The sequence below is a fragment of the Rhinatrema bivittatum genome, chromosome 2 (assembly GCF_901001135.1).
Source record: "Rhinatrema bivittatum chromosome 2, aRhiBiv1.1, whole genome shotgun sequence".
Classification (NCBI taxonomy): Eukaryota; Metazoa; Chordata; class Amphibia; order Gymnophiona; family Rhinatrematidae; genus Rhinatrema; species Rhinatrema bivittatum.
Genome location: NC_042616.1, coordinates 158,890,572 through 158,911,544, shown reverse-complemented (window position 1 = coordinate 158,911,544; position 20,973 = coordinate 158,890,572). Strand labels below are relative to the sequence as shown.

The 20,973-nt window shown below is 42.6% G+C and overlaps 1 protein-coding gene across 2 annotated transcripts in view; it reads left to right on the top strand.

Moving 5' to 3' along the window:
* Positions 1-20,973, top strand: part of RUNDC3B (RUN domain containing 3B) — a 445,916-nt gene that overhangs the window by 309,536 nt on the left and 115,407 nt on the right. For both annotated transcript variants that reach the window (XM_029588802.1, XM_029588803.1), the window contains exon 7: positions 12,524-12,692. In XM_029588802.1, the coding sequence (XP_029444662.1) occupies positions 12,524-12,692 (169 nt within the window). The remainder of the gene's footprint in view (positions 1-12,523; positions 12,693-20,973) is intronic.

Below are 20,973 nucleotides of genomic sequence, written 5' to 3'. Positions count from 1 at the left end.
TTTATAACCTCTTCTCCACGGTGACACTGTAATCATAAGAACATACGGATTTTGTCACGAAAGCCTACACTTTGATTAGGGCAAAATAACTTGTGCTGTGCAGAGCTGCTGTAATTGATTTTTCTGTAGAAAGCAGACCTGCATGCTAGCATAAATCAATATCATGTCAAAAGTTAGTTACAAGTCTTCAGGAAACAAACTAGTTCAAGGAATTATGTGCTTGTTTATTACTCCATAAGCCATGAATGACTCTTCATAAATGGCAGAGTCACAGGCAAATGCTTTGATCATCGATCATGTGTGAACTAAAAGCTTATTGATATAAGTATAAGTAATCTTATACCAATAAGCTTTTATTTTAGTTTATGGGCTCGATAGTTGCTTGGTTTTCATTGTAAATATTACCCTTAGCAGAAGGCATGAGGGTAACCTTCATAAAGCAGCAGTTACTGCCATAAGAAGCTTGCTGGGCAGACTGGCTGGACCATTTGGTCCTTTTCTGCCATCATTACTATGTTGCTATGTTAAGCCTTTTGACGTGAGCTTTTCGTTTCATGTTTCTATAAGGAATGAGTAGTCTGAAAGCGCAGAGGGGAAAAATCCAGAGAAATTGGTGGAGAATCCCATGAAAACGCCATTTGACTCACAATCTGATTTAGAAAACTTGATGGTGGAAAGAGCACACTGTAGTCTGGATAATAGCATCACTCCTCCCTCTGCCAAGGAAGAAATATTTGGCCTTTTTTTTTTTTTTTTGCTTTTTTTAAAGTTTTTTGCAAGCTTGGGCCATCATTCTTGCAGGCTTTCAGAGCTAATGATAAACTAGAACGGTGCTTCTCAGCCTTTTGTATACCAGTAATTGGCTAGTTAACTACCTTAAATTATGTGGACTGGTTGCTGCGCTGATGGGGGTGAGGGCAGGGTCCCCTAGAAAATTAAAGAGTAGACAGATGTTATTTCCTAGCGAGTAGCAGATGGACTCAAAACAAGTGGGTATAGTGTGCTCGTGCTAGCAGTTGGAGACGGATCTGACGTCAGCACGGGTACATATACCCCCACAGGAAGTGTAGCAAATCAGTAATTTCCGTCTCCAAAGCAGTTTGGAGCTACCTCACGCTCGCTGAGCGTGTTTCCAAATTCTACACAAGTAAATTCCTAGAAGACAACTTACTGAAGACAAGCCCCGCACTCCTGTGGTGATACCATTCGGTCCCTCACCCAGTTGAGTTTCCCGAGCTGACTTCCGTGGTCCCTCGGAGGTAGGAGCCTCGGTCCGGTGGCCGACTCACGGCAGGGACCTAGCCCCTGAGTGAGAAGGGCTCGGGCGCGGCGTAGAGACAGCCTCGGTCCCGGCGAGGACTTGGCCCCCGAGCGAGACGGGTTTGGGCGCGGCCTAGAGGCAGCGGGTGCACTTCCTCGAGCGCGGCGGTGAAGGTACTCACCCTCTCCCCCCGCAGCCGGAGACCGCCCGGGTCGCAGCCAGGAAGCGCCGAAGACAAGGTAAGGCATACATCTTTACTGTGGTCTCCGAGGAAGTGTGGATTCGCGGGGCCTGTCTTCGTGGCAGCCCGCCGAGGAGGTCGCCATTTTACCTGCCTACTCGCCTTCGCTACCTAGATGCACGTCGTTAGGCGCAAGCTGGCTAGGCGCATGCCGATAGCATAGGCGCACGTCCATAGGCGTGCATTATAGACGCACATTCATAGGCGCACATTCATAAGACGCCGTGGTTAGGCGCACATTATAGGCGCACGGTCATAAGCCGCCGTTGATAGGCACACGTTCATAAGACGCTGTTGATAGGCGCACGTTATAGGCGCACGTTCATAAGACGCCGTTGATAGGCGCCCGTTCATAAGACGCCATTGATAGGCGCACATTCATAACATAGGCACACGCTCATAAGACGCCTGTTGGTGGGCGCACTTTCATAAAATGCCCGTTCATAAGCGCATACAGCTGAGCCAGGTTGATAAGCGCACACTCATAAAATAAGCGCATATTAGTAGGCGATACATATTGCAAAGCGTATGGAGCATAAGAGAGCCCACACATCCGCAGAGCCGGCACCTCCAGAATCAGGCATAAGAGCCCTAAGCCTCTGCTCAGCATGCAACCTCAGAGCCACGCAGAGCGAGGAAGCGGACTCGCTATGTGCCCAATGTGAGGAGGCCATGGGAGTTCCAGGACAGGACCGGCCCCAGCCCAGCGGTTCCTCAGGGAACACTCTGGACTTAGCAGGCCGCGGGGAGCAGCCAGGGAACCCAAGAGACCTGGTGCCCCTAAGGCCAGATCCGGCCTCTCTCTCCTGGGTGGAATTATTCAAGGGGATCCACGCCTTTGTCCAGATGCAGTCTGCTCCTCGAAGGGGTTTTTCTGTTCCGGATGATCCGGCCCCTGGACCCTCGAGACCTAGGCACGGCCACTCACCACCTGGAAGCCCCACTTATGGGGATTCGGATTGCTCCGAGGAAGATGAGGAGCCCCCCGAGGAGGGAGAACTTCCCTCAGAGATAGAACCATATTGGACCATGAGACGCTTCTTTCGGAAAGAGGATCTTCCAGGCCTGGTCTCACAATGCCTATCTGAACTGGCTATTCCGGGCCAGGACACCCCAGGGGACCCTAACATGAACCCCGTGTTAGAGGGCCTGCGCCGAACGGCTCACCATTTTCCCCTCCTACAAGCAGCACAGCAGCTAATAGATCTGGAATGGACTACGCCGGAGGCCTCATTCAAAGGGGGTCGGGCCTTGGCAGGCATGTACCCTCTGGACCCGGCGTCCAAGGAGCTGCTGGCATGCCCCAAGGTAGACGCCATAGTTAACGCAATTATGAAGCGCACCACCATTCCGGTTGAGGGGGGAGCGGCCCTCAAGGATACCATTCTGAAGCAAGCCTTTGAGGTAGCAGCCATGTCCCTACGAACGTCTGGACGTCCAGGCCAGGGAGGACACAGCATTTGCGAGGGCAATCCTACACAGTCCTCGGGCAGCCTCCCACCCAGTCCGGGAGTAGCTTTTGTACATCCCACTTGTTTTGAGTCCATCTGCTGCACGCTAGGAAATGTAGAGATTACTTACCTGATAATCTCCTTTTCCTTAGTGTATGCGGATGGACTCAGCATCCCGCCCGGCTGCCGGTATACATGGGGATTCGCCGACTCACGGTAAGCCATGTTTTGCTTATATAGGGCCTCCACCCTGCCGGGTGTCGACGCCTTCCGGTTGAGAACACTGGCGGTCTCCAGCTACCATCAATTGGTCAGGGTAATCCTGTTTATTTAATCGATCGGTCAGTCACACATATATCCATAAAGCTTTTGCAAGGAAGATTACTGATTTGCTACACTTCCTGTGGGGGTATATGTACCTGTGCTGACGTCAGATCAGTCTCCAACTGCTAGCACGAGCACACTATACCCACTTGTTTTGAGTCCATCTGCATACACTAAGGAAAAGGAGATTATCAGGTAAGTAATCTCTACATTCTTCCTCCTCCACCTGGCCTTTAATCCCAGGGGTCAGCACTGCAGCCGTTCTGTCATTCCAAGAAAGTAGCTAGCAAGTTAAGAGATTTGTTCTCTCTTAAAAAAATAAATAAAGACATAATAGGGTAAAGAAAAGTCTCTACTGGCTGTGGTGCAGGGCGCAGTGCAGCTGCAGGGTAGGTCTTGCTTCTTCCTCATCCTCCTCCTATCATCCCCGCTGCTCCCCAGACTGGCAGAATTGCTGCTAGGGACCGGTGCTGGTCCACGGACTGGTGCCTGAGAAGCACTGGTCTAGAAATACAGCTCATAGAACATAGCTGTCTCCCCTGACTGTTGTTTTGAAGTATAACAAAAAAAAAAAAAAAAAGGAAATCTTTCACGGGGGCCAAGAGAGTGCTGTGGAAACGTGAGCTCAAGCGTGCTATGCTATTTCCAACTCAACTGAGTCAAAATCAATCATAAAACATGAAGTCTTTATGGGACCTGAAGTAGCGATAAACAGCATTGAATGCTACACTGCTAGCAGTTGCTGAAGGGAAAGACAGCAGGCAGACGCTTTAACCAAAGAAGATATCGTTCTCATCCCCAGGTGTTTGAAAGATGAGCGATGTACGCCGAACACACCACATTAATCCTGAAAAATTCAAAATGCTCCTTTTTCACAAATGTTTTCTATTACATGAATGGAATAAAAGGATCAGTTTAATAGCAGATGGTGCTTGGTGCATCGTAAGGGGGTTATGTGATTGCTTTCTACTGATTGCTTAAGAGGCTTTATAAATGTATTTTTTTAATTATTATTATTTGAGGGGGAAAGTGAGCTGCTGCTTACATAAATTTTTTGTCTCTGGCTACATTGTACCAAATTTCCATTTTCAAATGGAAAGATCTTTTTTTTTTTTTTTCCCTGTAAGGAGAATTTCCCCCGTTTCTGGAGGTGTGAGGTGGGTTTGTAGTTGTTTAAAGTTTATAACGAGGGGTGTAATGGAATGGGGGAAAAAATAAGATGAGCATTTTGCATTCTAATACAAGTCTAAATGTACTTTCTACTGAGAGCTGGTTTGAGTGTAAGTGGGACGAGTGAATGCTAAACAAAATGTAATTTTGCGATAACAAGGAACGCTAGAGAGTTGAATTCACCAGTAAAGCATATGATAGTGCAAAAGAGGGAGATGCATGTGATTCTTGTACAGAAATCACATCTCCTAGATAGTAAAAAAAAACTAAAGACTGGGTTGGACAAGTTTCTTTGGCATATAGCAATGCAGCGAAAAGGGTTGTTAGTAAACAAGTACAGGCCTTTTGAATTTCAGGATAGTTGGAAAGATAGTGGTAAGAGAATTTTTGTTGTTAAGAGGCTGTTTTGGTGGTAGGGAATAGGTGGTTGGATATGTGTATTGGTCTAATATAGTTAATGAAACTTCTTACTGAATTAAATAATGCACTAACAACACTATCCTTTCCTGAGGAACTCCTTATAGGAAGAGACTTCAACCAGGGGCGGGTTCTAGAATGAGACACAGTGAAGCGGCCGCCTCAAGTGGCAGAATTTTGAAGCAGCAAACTATGCCCCTCTCAAAACACCCCAATAGTATCTGCCTCGCGCTGCCTCGCAAACGTACACACATTAAAATAAATAAATAAATAAATAAATAAATAAATAAATAAATAAATGTGGCACCCCACATCACTGCGGTGCAGGCTGGCCATATTCTGCTGCCTACCTCGTCCATTGGTGCCTGGCTAAGCAAGGTCCCTGCCAGTTGTAATCTTCGGCAGTGCTTGTGCGGAGCTGCTTTCTGTTTTGCAGTGTTTGGTTCCCATGCAGCCGCCTGCCTGCCTCCACCAGTCATTAGTCAAAAAGAAAAGTATGTAAAAAAAAAAAGAAAAACAAATAGCATCACGGAAAGCTGAGCGTCGATTCCTGTTCTGTGCCCCCCTTTGCTGCTTGGCCACTCTTCTTGGTGGCCTGCGGGATGGAAGGTGGACAGGCGGGGGACTTGTAGAAAAAAAAAGCTGAGTCTGCCGAGAATGTCAATGAAGGGACCGCAGGGTGCAATTGGAGAACTGTAGCCTGTAGCAGAGCCGATTTTGAGTCTGGGGCAGGGTAGGGCAAGGCAAGGTGGCTGGGTCAGAGCAGGAGTCCTAGAAGGCAATGAGTAGGCAGGCTGCAGGCCCCGTTCTTCAGTAGCAGCGCTGCCTGCAGTGACACTCCTGCTGGAACTTACTGAATATGCAGTGGCTCCTTAACATTCCTGGAGAGAGATACTGGTCGTGGAGTGAGGGGATATCAGTGACAGAAAGAAACTGGTCCTAGGGGGGAATTCGTAGTGACTGGTGAGAGAGAAATTGATTTGGTGGGATGACAGTGACTGATGAGAGACAGAGACTGATCTTAGCAGGGAGGAGATGGCAGTGATGAGAGAAAAAAAATGAGACAAAGGCGGGTGGCACCTTGCTGGGGAGAGGTGACAATGATGAGAGAGAGACTGGACTGGGGGGGGGGGGGGGGGGGTGACAATGAAAAGTCCGGGAGAGGGGTGAGAGAGACTGGTCTGGGGGAGGGGGGTGATGAAACAGCAAGGGAGGCTATCTAACAAAGCCAAGGAGGCAACAATACAGAATTAGAAGCCAAATGTCGGACATTTGGCTTCTAATTCTGTATTGTCGCCTGGAAGAGGGGGATATGATAGGGTGAGTGTGTATGAGAGGGTGCCTGCATGTGTGTGTATAAGAGAGTATCTGTGTATTTGTATGAGGGGGTTGCTGTTTGTGTATTAGAGGATGTGTATATGAGAGGGTTTCTGTGTGTATGAGTGGGTGTCTGTGTGGGCCTCTGTATGTATGTGTCTGTCTATCTGTGAGAGGACGTGCCTGTGCATATGTGTGTGAGAGAGAGGTTAATGCACCCTCCTTCAATCTAGAACAATCTCAGGATTGTTCCCAGGTATTGAGAGCAGGAGATTTTTTTTATCCTTGTTAGTTTTAATTATTGGATGTGGTGTCTGCTGTTTTGAAATATTTTTAGTTTTTGGTAATTTTTAAAAAATTTTTATGTGTTTTTAATTATTGGATTATGATCTGTTCATCAGCTGATTTGACACTTTTTTATTGTATGTTTAATGTTTTATAATTCTTGATTATTGGTTATATCTGTACTACATACAGTTTGGCTTCTTGTGATTTCCAGTTCGGTTTTTGTCTACACATTTCAATTTATATTTTATGGTCTCTTCATTCTGTATTTGGTGAGGGTCTATCTGTGTTCTGCGTGTGACTGAGGTTAGGTATTCTGCTACTGTGTAGTTTCTGTGTAGGGATTTACAACAGTCTGGCTTTAATAGGAGGTGCATTGGTGTTTAGGGCCTGATGTAATATTTGCAGTATGGCTTTTTCATAGGTTGAGCACTGGCAATTATGATATGGAAGGCCTGCGCTCTGAGGTCTGCACACCAGGGTCTCCTGGAGGTGCTGCCTTCACATCCCGTACCTCTTGTGGATACATGAGAGCTGGCTTTTTCAATTGCAGGTCCGCTGCTTTGGAACTTCTTACCTACGACCCTGTGAACCATGGCAGACATTCAGGTTTTTAAAAAGAAATTAAAACTCTTATTCAAAGAAGCCTTTGAGCTGATAGGTGGACCCCTTGGGTTCTTTCTAGCTCACAGTACTGAACCTATGATGTATTTTTCAGCCTTTTGGTTATTAACAGCCCCTTTGATATTTTTTTGTCCGTTTGTTTTAAGTGTGTTTTAATTTATGCACTGTTTTTGTACCCTGCCCCGAACTTGAGAGAGCTGGTTACAAATTGTTTAAATAAATAAATAAATAAAAGCATGTCTGAGGTGCACTTGAGGAATATTAAAGGATAAGGAAGAATAATGGATTATTCAGTTAAAAGTAAATAATTTTGTGACACTCTCCAAAAGCAGACAACAAAAATGACAAAAGGCAAGTGGCACCTTATAGACTAACCAATTTATTGAGGCATGAGTTTTTGAGGATGGAGTCCACTTCCTCACAGGCATATCAACAGATTTGTTTAGACAATAGTAGCACAATGCAAGCTTTTGTTGATCATTTAGGAAGCCTGCAAGACCACTATAAGGAGTTATAACATGATTCTGTTCGTACAAGGAAACTCCTGGACAAGACAAGTTTTTGAAGCTAAAATAGACAAGTTAAAAAAGGAATATGTAAGGAATCCAAAATCAGGTAGGGCTAAACTGCATGGAAAAGATAAAATACTAAAGTGGTGGGAAAACTTTTACTGCCGTGGGTAACAAAGTTAGAATATAATGATAAAAATAATATTCACAAAATAAGTAATAATATGGGTAACAAGACCCAACTGAGATAAACAAAGTCTTTAAAAATTATTATATAAATTCGGGATCCAAGATGGCCACATGCTAACGGGAGTAGCTCCGCGGTTCTCTTCTTACCTCTTACACTTATCTTTTCCTCCTCTGGTTATGGGTAAGAGAAAGGGCAAGGCTATATACTCGGAGGTTTCCGTGTCTTCTTCTCCAACCAGCTCGATGGACAAGTACATCTCCTGGGACTCAGATCTTCTTTCGTCCTCTGTCGTGGCTTCATTGGACTGCTTGCCGAGCAGTGGTCTGCCATCGGTCGACCCAGACCTGGAGTCATCTTTAACCCCAGATATGCACCATGTTCCTCTGCAACGCGGGCCACCCGTTGCCATTGTCGACGGTAGCGTTTCTCTCCCATTGCACTCAGATGACATCAGAGTGACTACCCTGGCGGTGTCAGGGGATGCCCATATGCCAGAGCTGAGCCATGTTTTTCCTGACTGATGTGCACAGAGAGCTGAATCTTTACCTGCTTCGTTTTCTTCAACTTCCATGGAAGGGATCACGTCTAAAGAGGTACTGTTTGCTGCTTTGATTAAGTTTACCAATATTACATTGGACATCATCTGAAAAGCTATTGCTAATCTCTGTACCCAGGTTGAACAGTTTGTCTCGCAGCCCGAGACCTTTCCAACTCTGTTAAAGCTTTACATTCTCAGATGCCTGATATTTCATCAAGAGCTGATTCCTGGGAAATTAAGGAGACACCTTTACAGAAAACTGTAGTTGTTTTCTTCTGGTTATTTATTTTTGCAAAATAAGATGGAAAATCTTGAGAATGTGGTTCATCGCAGGAATATTAGGATTATCAACTTTCCTAAGAAGATGTCTTCTCCCGTAGAGCTGTTATGAAAATATTTTATGGAAATTCTATCTATTACTGAAAGTTTGCTTCCTCCCATATTGAAAGCCTATTTATGTTCCCATGAGTCAGAAAGGTAGTCAAGTAAGTGAAGTTCCTGCTGCTGCAGATCTATTCCAATCTTCACAATTTTCTTCTTTTCTTGGAAAATCAGATAATGAAGATATTCAACCTTCAACTTTGCTTGTCACTTTTGCATTAGACTATGATCGTGACTTTATTTTGAAGTTGTTTTTTCGGAAGAGAGATATTCCCTTTTTAGGGCTTAAGATCCGTATATTCCCAGATATAGCTAAGATCACCCAGTCCAAAAGGAAACGTTTCCTATTGATGCATCCTGCTGTTTTGAATCTGGGGGCATTGGTTTGGTTGGTTTTTTCCTTGTAAATGTGTTGTAAAATATCAAGGAATTAAAAATGTCTCTTCGATCCTTCCCAATTGAATGTTTTCCTCAATGATAGATGCAGACAGGATACTGCCTTCCTAGCAGCCAGTCAGTGATTTCCATGGCTTAGGGCGCTGAAATATTTTGAAGATCCTCCCTTAGCATTCATCCGATTTCTCAATATTTTATTTTCCTCTTTAGTTTATATTGGATTCCCCAATTTTGTGGTCTGATAAAGTACTTGAGATCTATTATTTCCTCTAATAATTTGTTTCTTATTGTATATTTGGATCTTTGTAATATTTCTAATCAAGTTTGTTTGACTTGTTATATTTTGAAAGTGAATAAATAGTTTTAAAAAATTATATAAATTCAAAGGTTATATATATATAATTATATATATCTATCTCCCAGTTGAGATGGAGAAAATGTATTGAAAGGGAGAGATTTTTTCCCCAACATAAAGCAAATTTAGATAAACCCTTTATAATTCAGGAAATTATATCTACAATTACTGGGTTAAATCCAGAAAAAATATTCAGGACAGCATATATTATAGTGATTTTGAAACCTGAAAGAGACAGTTTGGATTCAGGGTCAAACTGATCTATAATATTGTTAAGTAGTTATTCCCAATGGTTGAACTTTTAGCTATAGGGCTGGTTTTCTGCACTTTATAGATATTTCCAGATAAAATGCTATCCATGAAGGAGGAAGAGTGACAAATGCTTGCTGACATTTCTTTTTTCCTCTTACCTCTTCCCTAAAGTCAACAGTGCAAACTTGGGCTGTCTATAGAAGAGTCTGCGATATTAATAGAAAAGGGAAATAATCAGACTAGATAGGCCTTATGGTATTTAGTTGTTATATTTTGTTTCTCTGTCTATAGTTTTTTGAATTTGGTATGAAATGACATTTTCTGAAAGGGAGCACATTATGTTTTGAGTACAAAAAATGTCTTCATGTTGCAGTATAAGATATGGTATTCATTTTACTTTTCAACATGCAAAATATTTGCCTTTTTTTTTAAGCATTTTCCTACATTTTTCTCCTACTCCTAGCAAAATCTTGACTTTCTCTAAAGTTTGTGGTTAGCGAACTCTCACTGAGAATCATGGAAAAGACCAGGTTCCAGGCTGCTTTTGAGGCTTATGAATCACATGGCTATATAGCCAAGTCTGATCATAATTGTGCTTCTCGCTGAAGATTTTGAGGGCCCTATGAAGCTATGATGAAAAAAAATTTCAACAATATCTCATGGGAGCAATAAACTTCCAATAGCTAATTTGTGGCTTTATCACTGAGTTATGGCCATCCCCCCTCATTCGGCAGCATTGAGAGCAAAGCACTGTATGTAACAGACAAACAGAGAAACAGAGAATTTGATGGCAGGTAAGAACTCAAAGGGCTTTCAAATCTGCCCATTTCCCTTCCTGCTACAGCACTGTAGGTCCTTTTTAATGGTAGATATTCAATACATATCTAGCTCCTAGATTCATCGCACGAAGTGCCCAGACTGGGGGTGGGGGCAGAGCGAGAGATTCTTTATAAGTCCTTCATAGTAGTCAACTATTTATATCACTATAAGAGGGCCAGCTAATAACTCGAGGTGAGGTTTTTGTGCTATTTAGGGTTTTGGGGCCAGTTTACATGCAGAGTGAGATGCACGAACAGCACAGTACACCTCAGTGAAGATTTGACGTCATTTGAGTGAGGAAAGTCTCACAAAGTTGAGATTTCTACAATGTTCTCTTGCCCTAGCTTGATGGGCTCTATACCAGGGTATACAAGATCCTGAATAATTTTGCTTGCTGATTCTGAGGAAGGATGAAACACAAATGTAAATTTATTATACAGGATGCTGGTCTGGTGGTGGTTTATTCTTTAATGGTGTGCGTGCATAAGAATAAGGTTTGTTGAAAATGTTGTTCTTGCTCTGCGGTATTATCACATAAGGAGGGCTTAGATAAAAATGGAAGATGTTCCTTACCAATTATTTCCTGAATGCCACTGTTGATTAGTTTGGTACTAGAATTTGATATATTCAATATTTCCATTGTATGCTCACTAGGGCAATTTTCAAAGCCATTACCATGGGAGAAATGGCATTTTACCCATTGCAATGGGCTCTTGGAAAATGACACACCCTGTCCTTGGATAAAAATGTGCATGCGGTTTCACAATCCGCATTGTGGTGGAGGCATTCCCAAGGCGGGGTTAGGTCGGGAGAGAAAGCCCCGAGTGTAATTTTGGAGATTCGAAGCTGCGCATGTTTTAATTAGAAGAAGCACTTGCAGGAAACATAGCTCCAAGTCCCTGCAAGTACTTTTCCCTTGTGCAATTTTCAAAGTGCATATGTACTTTCGCTTTGAAAACTGGTTCAGAGATTTTGGGGGGGATGTTTCCACAGGGATCCATTGTTCTAGAGGGACAGGAGAGATGCTCATTCACCTCCTGCCCACCAAGTTTCAGTGACTGCAGTTGGCCCTGAGACCTGCACCATATTGTGACGTCACAGAGGTGCATTTTCAGGACCAGCCAGTGCCATTTTCTTGTGCCAGCCACATGTCTGCATAGCTGTATAAGGAAATGGTGCTGGCCAGCCCTGAGAAGGCACCATTTTATGTCACAATATAGTGCCGGTCTCAAGGCCAACCGGCGACACTGAAATTTGGAGGACCCTAGGGGCAGGAGGTGAGTGATCCCCACAGACTTGACTTGGGGAGTGTGAGGGGATGCACAGGAGGCCCAGTTTCATTTGAGGTTGGGGGGGGGGAGAGAATTGGAGGCCCTGGGGAAGCCTGGCAGGCCACAGGGAAGTCTCCAGGGTGCTGTGTTTGGGTTTTTTTTTTCTTTATTAATTTTGAAAACAAAATGGAAGTAAACCAATGAAATTTTGTGGGTTTTTTCTTCCATTTTGTTTTGAAAATGTTACGAAATGAAATAGGAAATATCGATGACATTTCTTTTCTTTTCTTCTAATGTTCGATGTAAACCGATGTGATATGACTTGTCATGAATGTCGTTATAAAAAAGAATTAAATAAATACATAAATTTCCTATTTTGTTTCAAACAAATGCATTAATTTTCTGTTGGTTAGTAATATAAGTAAAATATAAACAAATAAAATAAAATACAATTTCTGTCACCGATGCTGTAGATTCACTTGCTGATTTTGCTTGGGTCAACAGGACAACATCAGTCATACCATCAAATGACGGGCGTGTACCCTCTGTAGCACCGTGACTCTTTAAACATGAAAGTTGAAACTCTCTTCGTGATACCGCATTTCCCTTAGAGCACCTCATTGTCACCAGCTTATGCAGTTCATTGGCTAATGGCCAGTGGATTTTAATGTCACGAGTGTTCAGGAATTCTCATCTGGTTTTGCAACCTTTGACCCTTGTAGCTCTGACAGCATCAGCAGTGATGAAGAAGAGCTGAGGACTCTGGGAAGCAGTGGCAGTGAAAGCAGCACCCCAGAGAACGTCGGTCCGCCCTTCAGCATGGGTGAAAACAGCTGGTACAACAAGTGCAAGAGAGTTGAACAGAAATACCGACTCACTTTGGAACAAAAGGTAAAATGATCACATAGTGGCGAGGCAAGGAGCATCTTTGTACTAGACATGTTATTGTAGATTTCAGGTGTCTGCTGACAGGGACGTGCATGGGTATACTTTTCATTTTGGTTCAATTTTGTTTCGTTTTCCAGAATTTTTTTTTTTGTTTAATTTAACTTTTTGTTTTTTAGCACGCATTAAATTAGTACGCACAGAGCATGTGCAATGCAAAATGTGTGATATTGGATTCAGGCTAAATTGGATATTGCAGCCAAGTCATTTGAGAAGAGTCAAAAGACTAAACTTTAACTTAACTTCCTTAAGTAGCGGTATTAAAGCATTTGTTTCTCTTGTGAAATAATAATGACCCCCACCCCCAACACTTAAAATAATACCTTCTAGGGCAGGCAGAGGCCACTGGCCACAGGGCAGAGCACTCAAGTACAGTGGTACTCTAGCTATGTGTGCTGCAAGTGTAGTGCTTCAATTAATGGGCTTGGACAAATAAGACCCGATAAGAGACATCTCAGACCATCCCACTAAAGGTAAGGTAGAGCCAAGTCACAGAAACTTAGTCTGCAGAGCCAAAATGTATGTAGGAGTGCTGCTCTTTCTATCTGTGAAATGATGAGTAGCCTGAAGTGACTAAAATAATAATAATGACCCCCACCATCTACTCTAAGAGGCCGATGCAATAGGGTACGCACTGTTAACCTGCAGTCGGACATGGGTAGAATAGGCGCTGATCAATCCCGTAATGCAATAAGGGGATTAGTGCATATTCAACACGCGTCCAACGCGGAGTGAATCTAATAGCGATCATCACGTGCAAATGCCTGTGAATGAGGCTATTAGGCATTCACTCCCGATGCAAAAAAAATGTGCGTCTTGGACGCACATTTAACTGTCATCTATTAATGCCCGCCTGGAGCAGGTGTTAACAGCTGTGCGCATCAAATAAAAAGTACAGAAAAGCAGAAAAAATATGGTTGTGATATTAAGTAAGATGAAAAATAAAAGAAATAAAAGTAAAAAAAAAAAAATTTGACAGTCGGGACCCATCATGAAAACCGACGCCGAGTTTATCGGCGTCGGTTTTCCTTAACGGCGAACGATAGTCACGAAAACCTCCTTGCTAACGCGACCCCCTAATTTTAATATTGCATGGGGGGGTGCCTTGGGCGTGTTGAGAGCAGGCGCTGACTGTTAAGTGCCCGCTTTCTACGCGACTTTATTGCATCTGCCCCTAAGATTGATAACTAGTAGGGCAGGCATTGAGGCCAATGGCCACACCGCATAGCATGCGCACACACACACACATATACACACATACATAGTGGCACTTTAGCTATATTTGCTGCAAGTGCAGTGCTTCAGCAAATGGCCTGACACAGAGTAAGTGGTTGTGGCATCATTCTTAGTTTTCTTTTAGAGAAATCAGACTGTCCCACTAAAGGTAAAGCAGAGAAGAGTCACTGTAAAAGTGTGAAGAAACTTACAGCCCGATACTGTAAAACTGCGGGAGAGCAGACGAACGCCCGCTCTCCCGGCGCACGCACCGGCCCTTCGCCGGTGCGAGCGATCCAGTATGCAAATTAGGCGACGCGGTGCAAACGAGGGAAAGGAGGCGCTAGGGACACTAGCGCGTCCCTAGCGCCTCCTTTTGGCCTGGAGCGGCGGCTGTCAGCGGGTTTGACAGCCGACGCTCAATTTTGCCGGCGTCGGTTCTTGAGCCCGCTGACAGCCACGGGCTCGGAAACCGGACGCCGGCAAAATTGAGCGTCCGGTTTTCGGCCCGACAGCCGCGGGCCAAATTCAAATTTTTTTTTTTTTACTTTTTTTTACTTTTGGGGACCTCCAACTTAATATCGCTATGATATTAAGTCGGAGGGTGCACAGAAAAGCAGTTTTTACTGCTTTTCTGTGCACTTTCCTGGTGCCGGAAGAAATTAGCGCCGACCTTTGGGTCGGCGCTAATTTCTTAGAGTAAAATGTGCGGCTTGGCTGCACATTTTACTTACTGGATCCCGCGCGCATACCTAATAGGGCCATCAACATGCATTTGCATGTTGAGGGCGCTATTTGGTGCCGCGGGTGGGCCGCGTGTTTTCCTCCCCTTACTGAATAAGGGGTAAGGGAAAACACGCGTCCAGAGCAGGCTGACAGTGCGCTCCGACGGAGCACACTTTACTGTATCGACCTGTTAGTCTTCAGAGGCAATGTATCTGTTTGTAAATGAAATAATGACTATCCCACCACCAGCTCTGCCACTGAGATAATATAAGTAGAGCGGACTCTAAGGCCAGAGCATCCACCCATGCATACTGACACCTTAGCTAGCTAGGTGCAAATATCAATGGCTGCAAACACAAAGTAAATTCTCACACTAAAGACAATGCAGACAGTGAGATTTAGATGACATATGCAAAATCAGCACTGAGTGACTGCCTGCCTGACTGCCTGCCTGCAGTATCCCACTGCTACTGCCTTATGTAGTAGAGTGCCTGTGCCTTAATACCCACTGCCCTACCTGGCCTAGTGCCTCACAAGACTGACACAACATCAAATCAATCACTATTTAATAGAATAATTAATTTGAAATCACAATAACTATCTTATCTCAAAAGAACAATTTATTTATTTAAAAACATTTATAGCCCACAGATCTATATCGGATCACAACATAACATTCACAGTGTGTGGGCAGGCAAATAAATAAAACATACATTTGAACAAAGACCAACATAACAAGCAAACAGCAGCATAACCTGTGAAAGTTGTTATTCCTTAGGTCCAAACTGCCCTACCCAGCTCCTCAAGACCCTGGAACAGAGGATGTGGTTAGTGCAGTTAGTATAGCTGTGTTTAAAATAGGATTTGATAAGTTCTTGGAGGAGAAGTCCATTACCTGCTATTAATTAAGTTGACTTAGAAAATAGCAACGGTAACATGGAATAGACTTAGTTTTTGGGTACTTGCCAGGTTCTTATGGCCTGGATTGGCCACTGTTGGAAACAGGATGCTGGGCTTGATGGACCCTTGGTCTGACCCAGTATGGCATGTTCTTATGTTCTCATTTTTAGAAGGTACACTGAATGCAGCAGAAAAAAAATAGCCCTTCAGAATTTTCCTAATATTAGATAATCATTTTCTTGTTTTAGAAATTCAGGAAGTTCCAAAGAGCAGGGCTAACAACCTGGAACATCCGTTCCTGTGATTCCTTCAAATGGATAGATTTGTGTGAAGGTGTGAAGAGAACAATGTGCTAATGCTGTCATCTCCTCAGTTCCCCCAAAGCAATGCAGCAGACTGCCAGAGCCCCTCTTATATATCTGTTCTCAAATTAGGAGAAAAAAAAAAAACCAACCCACACACATGATTGGCAGATTCAAATCATAGTTTTGCAACTTACAATTTCCCTTGTAAAAAAAAAAAAAAAAAAAAAAGTGGGATTGGTAGATTCAAAGTACGTATATCCCAACAGCCAGGCCCCTTTCCAAAACCACCATGGATTGTCAAATTCAAAATATGCACTTGTTTACTTGTGTAGTTACCAGGTGGCATTTTTTTTCCCAATTTTTCCACCTTGAAATCTTGGCAACACAAAAAGTTACATTAGCGCGAAAGCAAACAACTGCTTCCCCCATTGATTTGGCTTTAAGCTTACTATAACATTTTAGTGTGCACCATTTGCTAAAATCAATAGAGCAAACTAAAAAAAAAAGATAAAATTCCATGAAATATTTTTATATCATTTCATTTTATAAAAGATATTAAACAATTTAGACAATGTCATTTGAAACAGGACATCCCTATTGACAGTAGCTTGGATGTTTTGACAAACTGATCGTAGTCCGTTTTATAACTAAGCTTTGCATATTCTTTATTTTAAGATCCATTGTGGAATAATTTTTATTTGAGATGTAGTAGTGTAAGATGGATATTTTGATTCAGTTTCTTTTCTTAAAAATTCATCAGGAACATGGCATGCAAATGAAACCAGAGTGGATGGAAGTCGTTTTGATAGGAATGTTGCAATGGATTGCACATCAGCCTTGGCCCTGTGCAGCTGATGCTGCTCTGTAGCAGACTGCAAAAGTACGGAGACAGAGAGCAAAATCAGCCTTCAAGGTTCAGCTTCACCAAATTACTGACAACAGAAGCTTCTTGTTGAACCAAATTAATGGTGATCAGAGGCTTTGCAGTAATATCAGATGAGACATTTTGCTGTGTGTGCCTTCCCCAGTTCTGCCTGACCCGTGTAATCAAACTAATTGGCTCTGTTCAGCTGTTTAGTTAGGCAGATTGGTCACTCTCTGCTCTGCTCTGCTCCTCCAATTTTTCTGTGCCCCAGGCCATCAAAAGCAGCAATGGGATTGGCGTCACACAGCTGGGCAAAGTCTCTGGCAGTTGCCTCTTTCAGTCACTTGCTTCTCTAGCTGGCCTTCCTCCCTCCCAAATTCCAGCTTAGCTTCAGCTCCCCAACAAATATATTTAAGCACAGAGCAAAGTTGCACCTGAGCGTTTGGTTGCAGTAAGGCTGCCACTGGAGAAAGGATGATCTTTGTTGCCTCCTCCCCTCCGGCAACTTGGGAAGCAGTCGTCTTTTTTTTCGCTAGGTCAAAGGAGAGCAAGAAAGATCTTGGGGCTGCGCTGTAAAGAGCAGGGCCTTCCCTTAAGAGCAGCGGTATTTCAGTGCTGCAGTCACATGGTCACACCTTAACACCAGCCACCACTGCCTCCTTGCCTTTTGCTTGTACCTGTTTTTCTGATCTTTCTTTTTTTTTTTTTTTTTTTTAATTTATGTTTTATTGGCAGGTAAAAAGAACTTTCCAGAACCACTTACAATTGCCAGACAGAAAAAAGAATATATACATCAAACCTTGTTTACCATTGGTATACACACAATTGGCATATAAATAATCAAGTTATCATTAAAGCTGGTCAGGACATAACTGCTTATTATACCAGTTTTACAAGTATTAAATCCCTTTCCCTCCCCCCCACCTATCAACTGTAGCAGTAAGTCAGCATGGGAGAAAATGTATGTAATCTTATAGAGTTTCATGGTATTAATGGACGTTAAACCATGGAGAATCTACTGAGATGGTGCTTAAATAAGCCAAATTAATTTTCTGTTTTTCTGATCTTTCCACTGACTTTTTTTTTTTTTTGCTTTCCTTCAGCGCGTCCTCTCTTCTAGAATCTTTTATGGTCCCTGCCCCGCCCGCTTCCTCTGTTTCTTCCCCCTTCTCCATTACACCAGTAATATGGAACCTAATATTGTGTAACTACAGCAAGGATTATTTTTCCCTAGATGCAACACCTTACACTTATCCACATTAAGTTTCATTTGCCATTTGGATGCCCACTCTTCCAGTCTCGCAAGGTCCTCCTGCAATGTATCACAATCTGCTTGTGATTTAACTACTCTGAATAATTTTGTATCATCCGCAAATTTGATAACCTCACCCATCGCATTCCTTTCCAGATCATTTATAAATATATTGAAAAGCACTGGTCCAAGTACAGATCCCTGAGGCACTCCACTGTTTACCCTTTTTGAACTGAGAAAATTGACCATTTAATCCTACTCTCTGTTTCCTATCCTTTAACCAGTTTGTAATCCATGAAAGGGCATCACCTCCTATCCCATGACTTTTTAGTTTTTTTTGAAGCCTTTCATAAGGGACTTTGTCAAATGCCTTCTGAAAATCCAAATACAGTACATCTGCCGGTTCACCTTTATCCGTATGTTTATTAACCCCTTCAAAATAATCCAGCAGATTTGTGAGGCAAGACTTCCCTTGGGTAAATTCATGTTGACTGTGTTCCATTAAACCATGTCTTTTTATATGCGCTGTGATTTTGATCTTTAGAATAGTTTCCACTATTTTTCCCAGCACTGAAGGCAGGCTCACCGGTCTATATTTTCCCGAATTGCCCCTAGAGCCCTTTTTAAATATTGGAGTTACATTTGCGACCCTCCAGTCTTCAGGTAAAATGGATGATTTTAATGATACGTTACAAATTTTAACTAATTGATCTGATCTTTCATTTTTTTTAGTTCCTTCAGAACCCTAGGATGCATACCATCTGGTCCAGGTGATTTGCTATTCTTTAATTTGTCAATCTGGCCTACTACATCTTCCAGGTTCACAGCTCTGATTTTGGTTGTAAGAGAAGATCTCTGTTTGCCCATCTGGCCCTTTTATAAACCACCTTGATGACCGTGATGGGATACCCACATTGGAGGAATCTATTCTTCATATCTTCTGCTTGAGTTTTAAACTCCGTCACCGTAGAGCATAATCTTCTAAGCCGGAGAAACTGTCCCACTAGTAAGTTGTCCCTTAAATGATTCGGATGAAAAGATGAATAATGTAGCAACATATTGCTATCCGTGGGTTTGCGAAAAATGGAAAAATTGAATCCACCCTGATGAAGTGTGATTTGAATATCCAAAAATGCAATTTGTCGCTTGTCATATTGACTAGTAAATTGTAAATGAGGATTACACCTATCAAGACATTGTGTGAATTGTATTAATGTGCCCTCCTCTCCATGCCAGATCATAAAGATGTCATCTATAAACCTCTTCCATAGATGGATATGTTCACTGAATGGGTTGCTGTGTATTCATTTCCTCTCGAACGCTGCCACATACAAATTTGCAAGATCAGGAGCCATTGTGGCTCCCATCGCTGTTCTCTTTATTTGTTGTTAATACTGCCTCAAAAAAGTGAAGTAGTTTTGTTGTAATGCAATTCCAGCCAATTCTATAATAAATGCATGTGGTATCCTGTGATGTGTCTGCGTTCCTGTTAATGCCTCAGTGATGTTGGTGAGTGCCCCATCCTGAGGAGCTGTAATGTCTATTGTCACCAAAAATACAGAGTTCTCTGTTTGTTGATATTCCTGTGAGATAATAATTAGATGGGCAGAATCTCGTATGTATGAAGGAATTTGTGGTATAAATTTACGTAAAGCTCGGTCTACAAACTGAAACAAGGGTTCAAGTAAAGATCCTTTGGAGGATATACTATAGGATGCCTTGGTGACTGGTTCAATGATTTGTGTATTTTGGGAACCGTATAAAATACCGGACAAATGGGGTGATTTACAGTAAGAAAACAAGCCTCTTTGTCAGTAATCCAACCTGCTCATGATGCTTGTTCTACTGTTTGATCTATAGTTTTTTTGTTATCCCTTGTGCGGTCCTCTGTGAGTTTCAGATAGAAAGTGTTATCGTTTAATTGTCTCTCCACTTCTGTAATATATTGTGTCCTGTCTTGTATCACAATTGATCCCCCTTTGTCTGCCGGTTTTATGATGATCTTGTGATTCTTTTGTACTTCCTGTAATGCTTGTACCTCTGCCTTTGTGAGATTATTAGGTTGTGTGAAATTCTTTGTTTGTATTGAAACTCTCCTTGTGGATAACCTTTGCGAACATGTATATAACCGGAACAATTGGCCCAGGGGTAGCCATATCGATGGGGGTGCCAGATCATCTTTTTTACTAGTTATCTGAGTTGGAAAAAAACAACCACAGTCTTAACTGTCTTATAAATTTATACAAAACGTTTTCCCCTTCAAATGCTGAATATTCGTTGATAGGTTCAAAAGACAGTCCTTTGTTATGAAGCGATATTTGCGGTTCAGTCAGCATGGTTGATGATATGTTAATGACCCCCATCGTGGGTTTCTCCCCTATTGGTTCCTTATTTGTCTTGTTCTGCCATATGGACGTCGTGTATTCCCTGTTCCCTCCCTTAGTTGCTTGTCGTCTGTGTACTGTGTATTGCGATCTAAAAAATGGGGATCATCTTCCATAGCTCCTGTATCTCTAGTTCTTTCAGTTCTACGTGCTACCTGTTTTGTGTCATCCCCTGAGGAGACTTCAGATGACCCTGCAAATGTTACCCTTGGCTTCCTAGTCTTCTGATTTTGAGTGGACATCCATATGTAAACATTGCCTCATTTATAGTCTACCTCATCTCGGAGGAACTTGGTTAACTTAAATTGTTTGATCTCTTCTTTAAATTTGTCCATCTGTTCTTGCAAATCTTTAATCGATTGCTGATATTTTTCTTCTGGTTCTTCTTTCTGGATACCTTCCAATGTTTGCTCAATCTCTTCTCTTATTTGCACTGCTATTGTTTGTGCCTTTTCAATTAAGGATCATAAGATCCAGGGAAAATCTATTGAGAATTTTATTCCAATTGTGTATGAATTCCGGATCTTCCCCATATAATCTCAGTTCTTTTTGAATTCTTAACCCTCTAGGGATCCTCTGT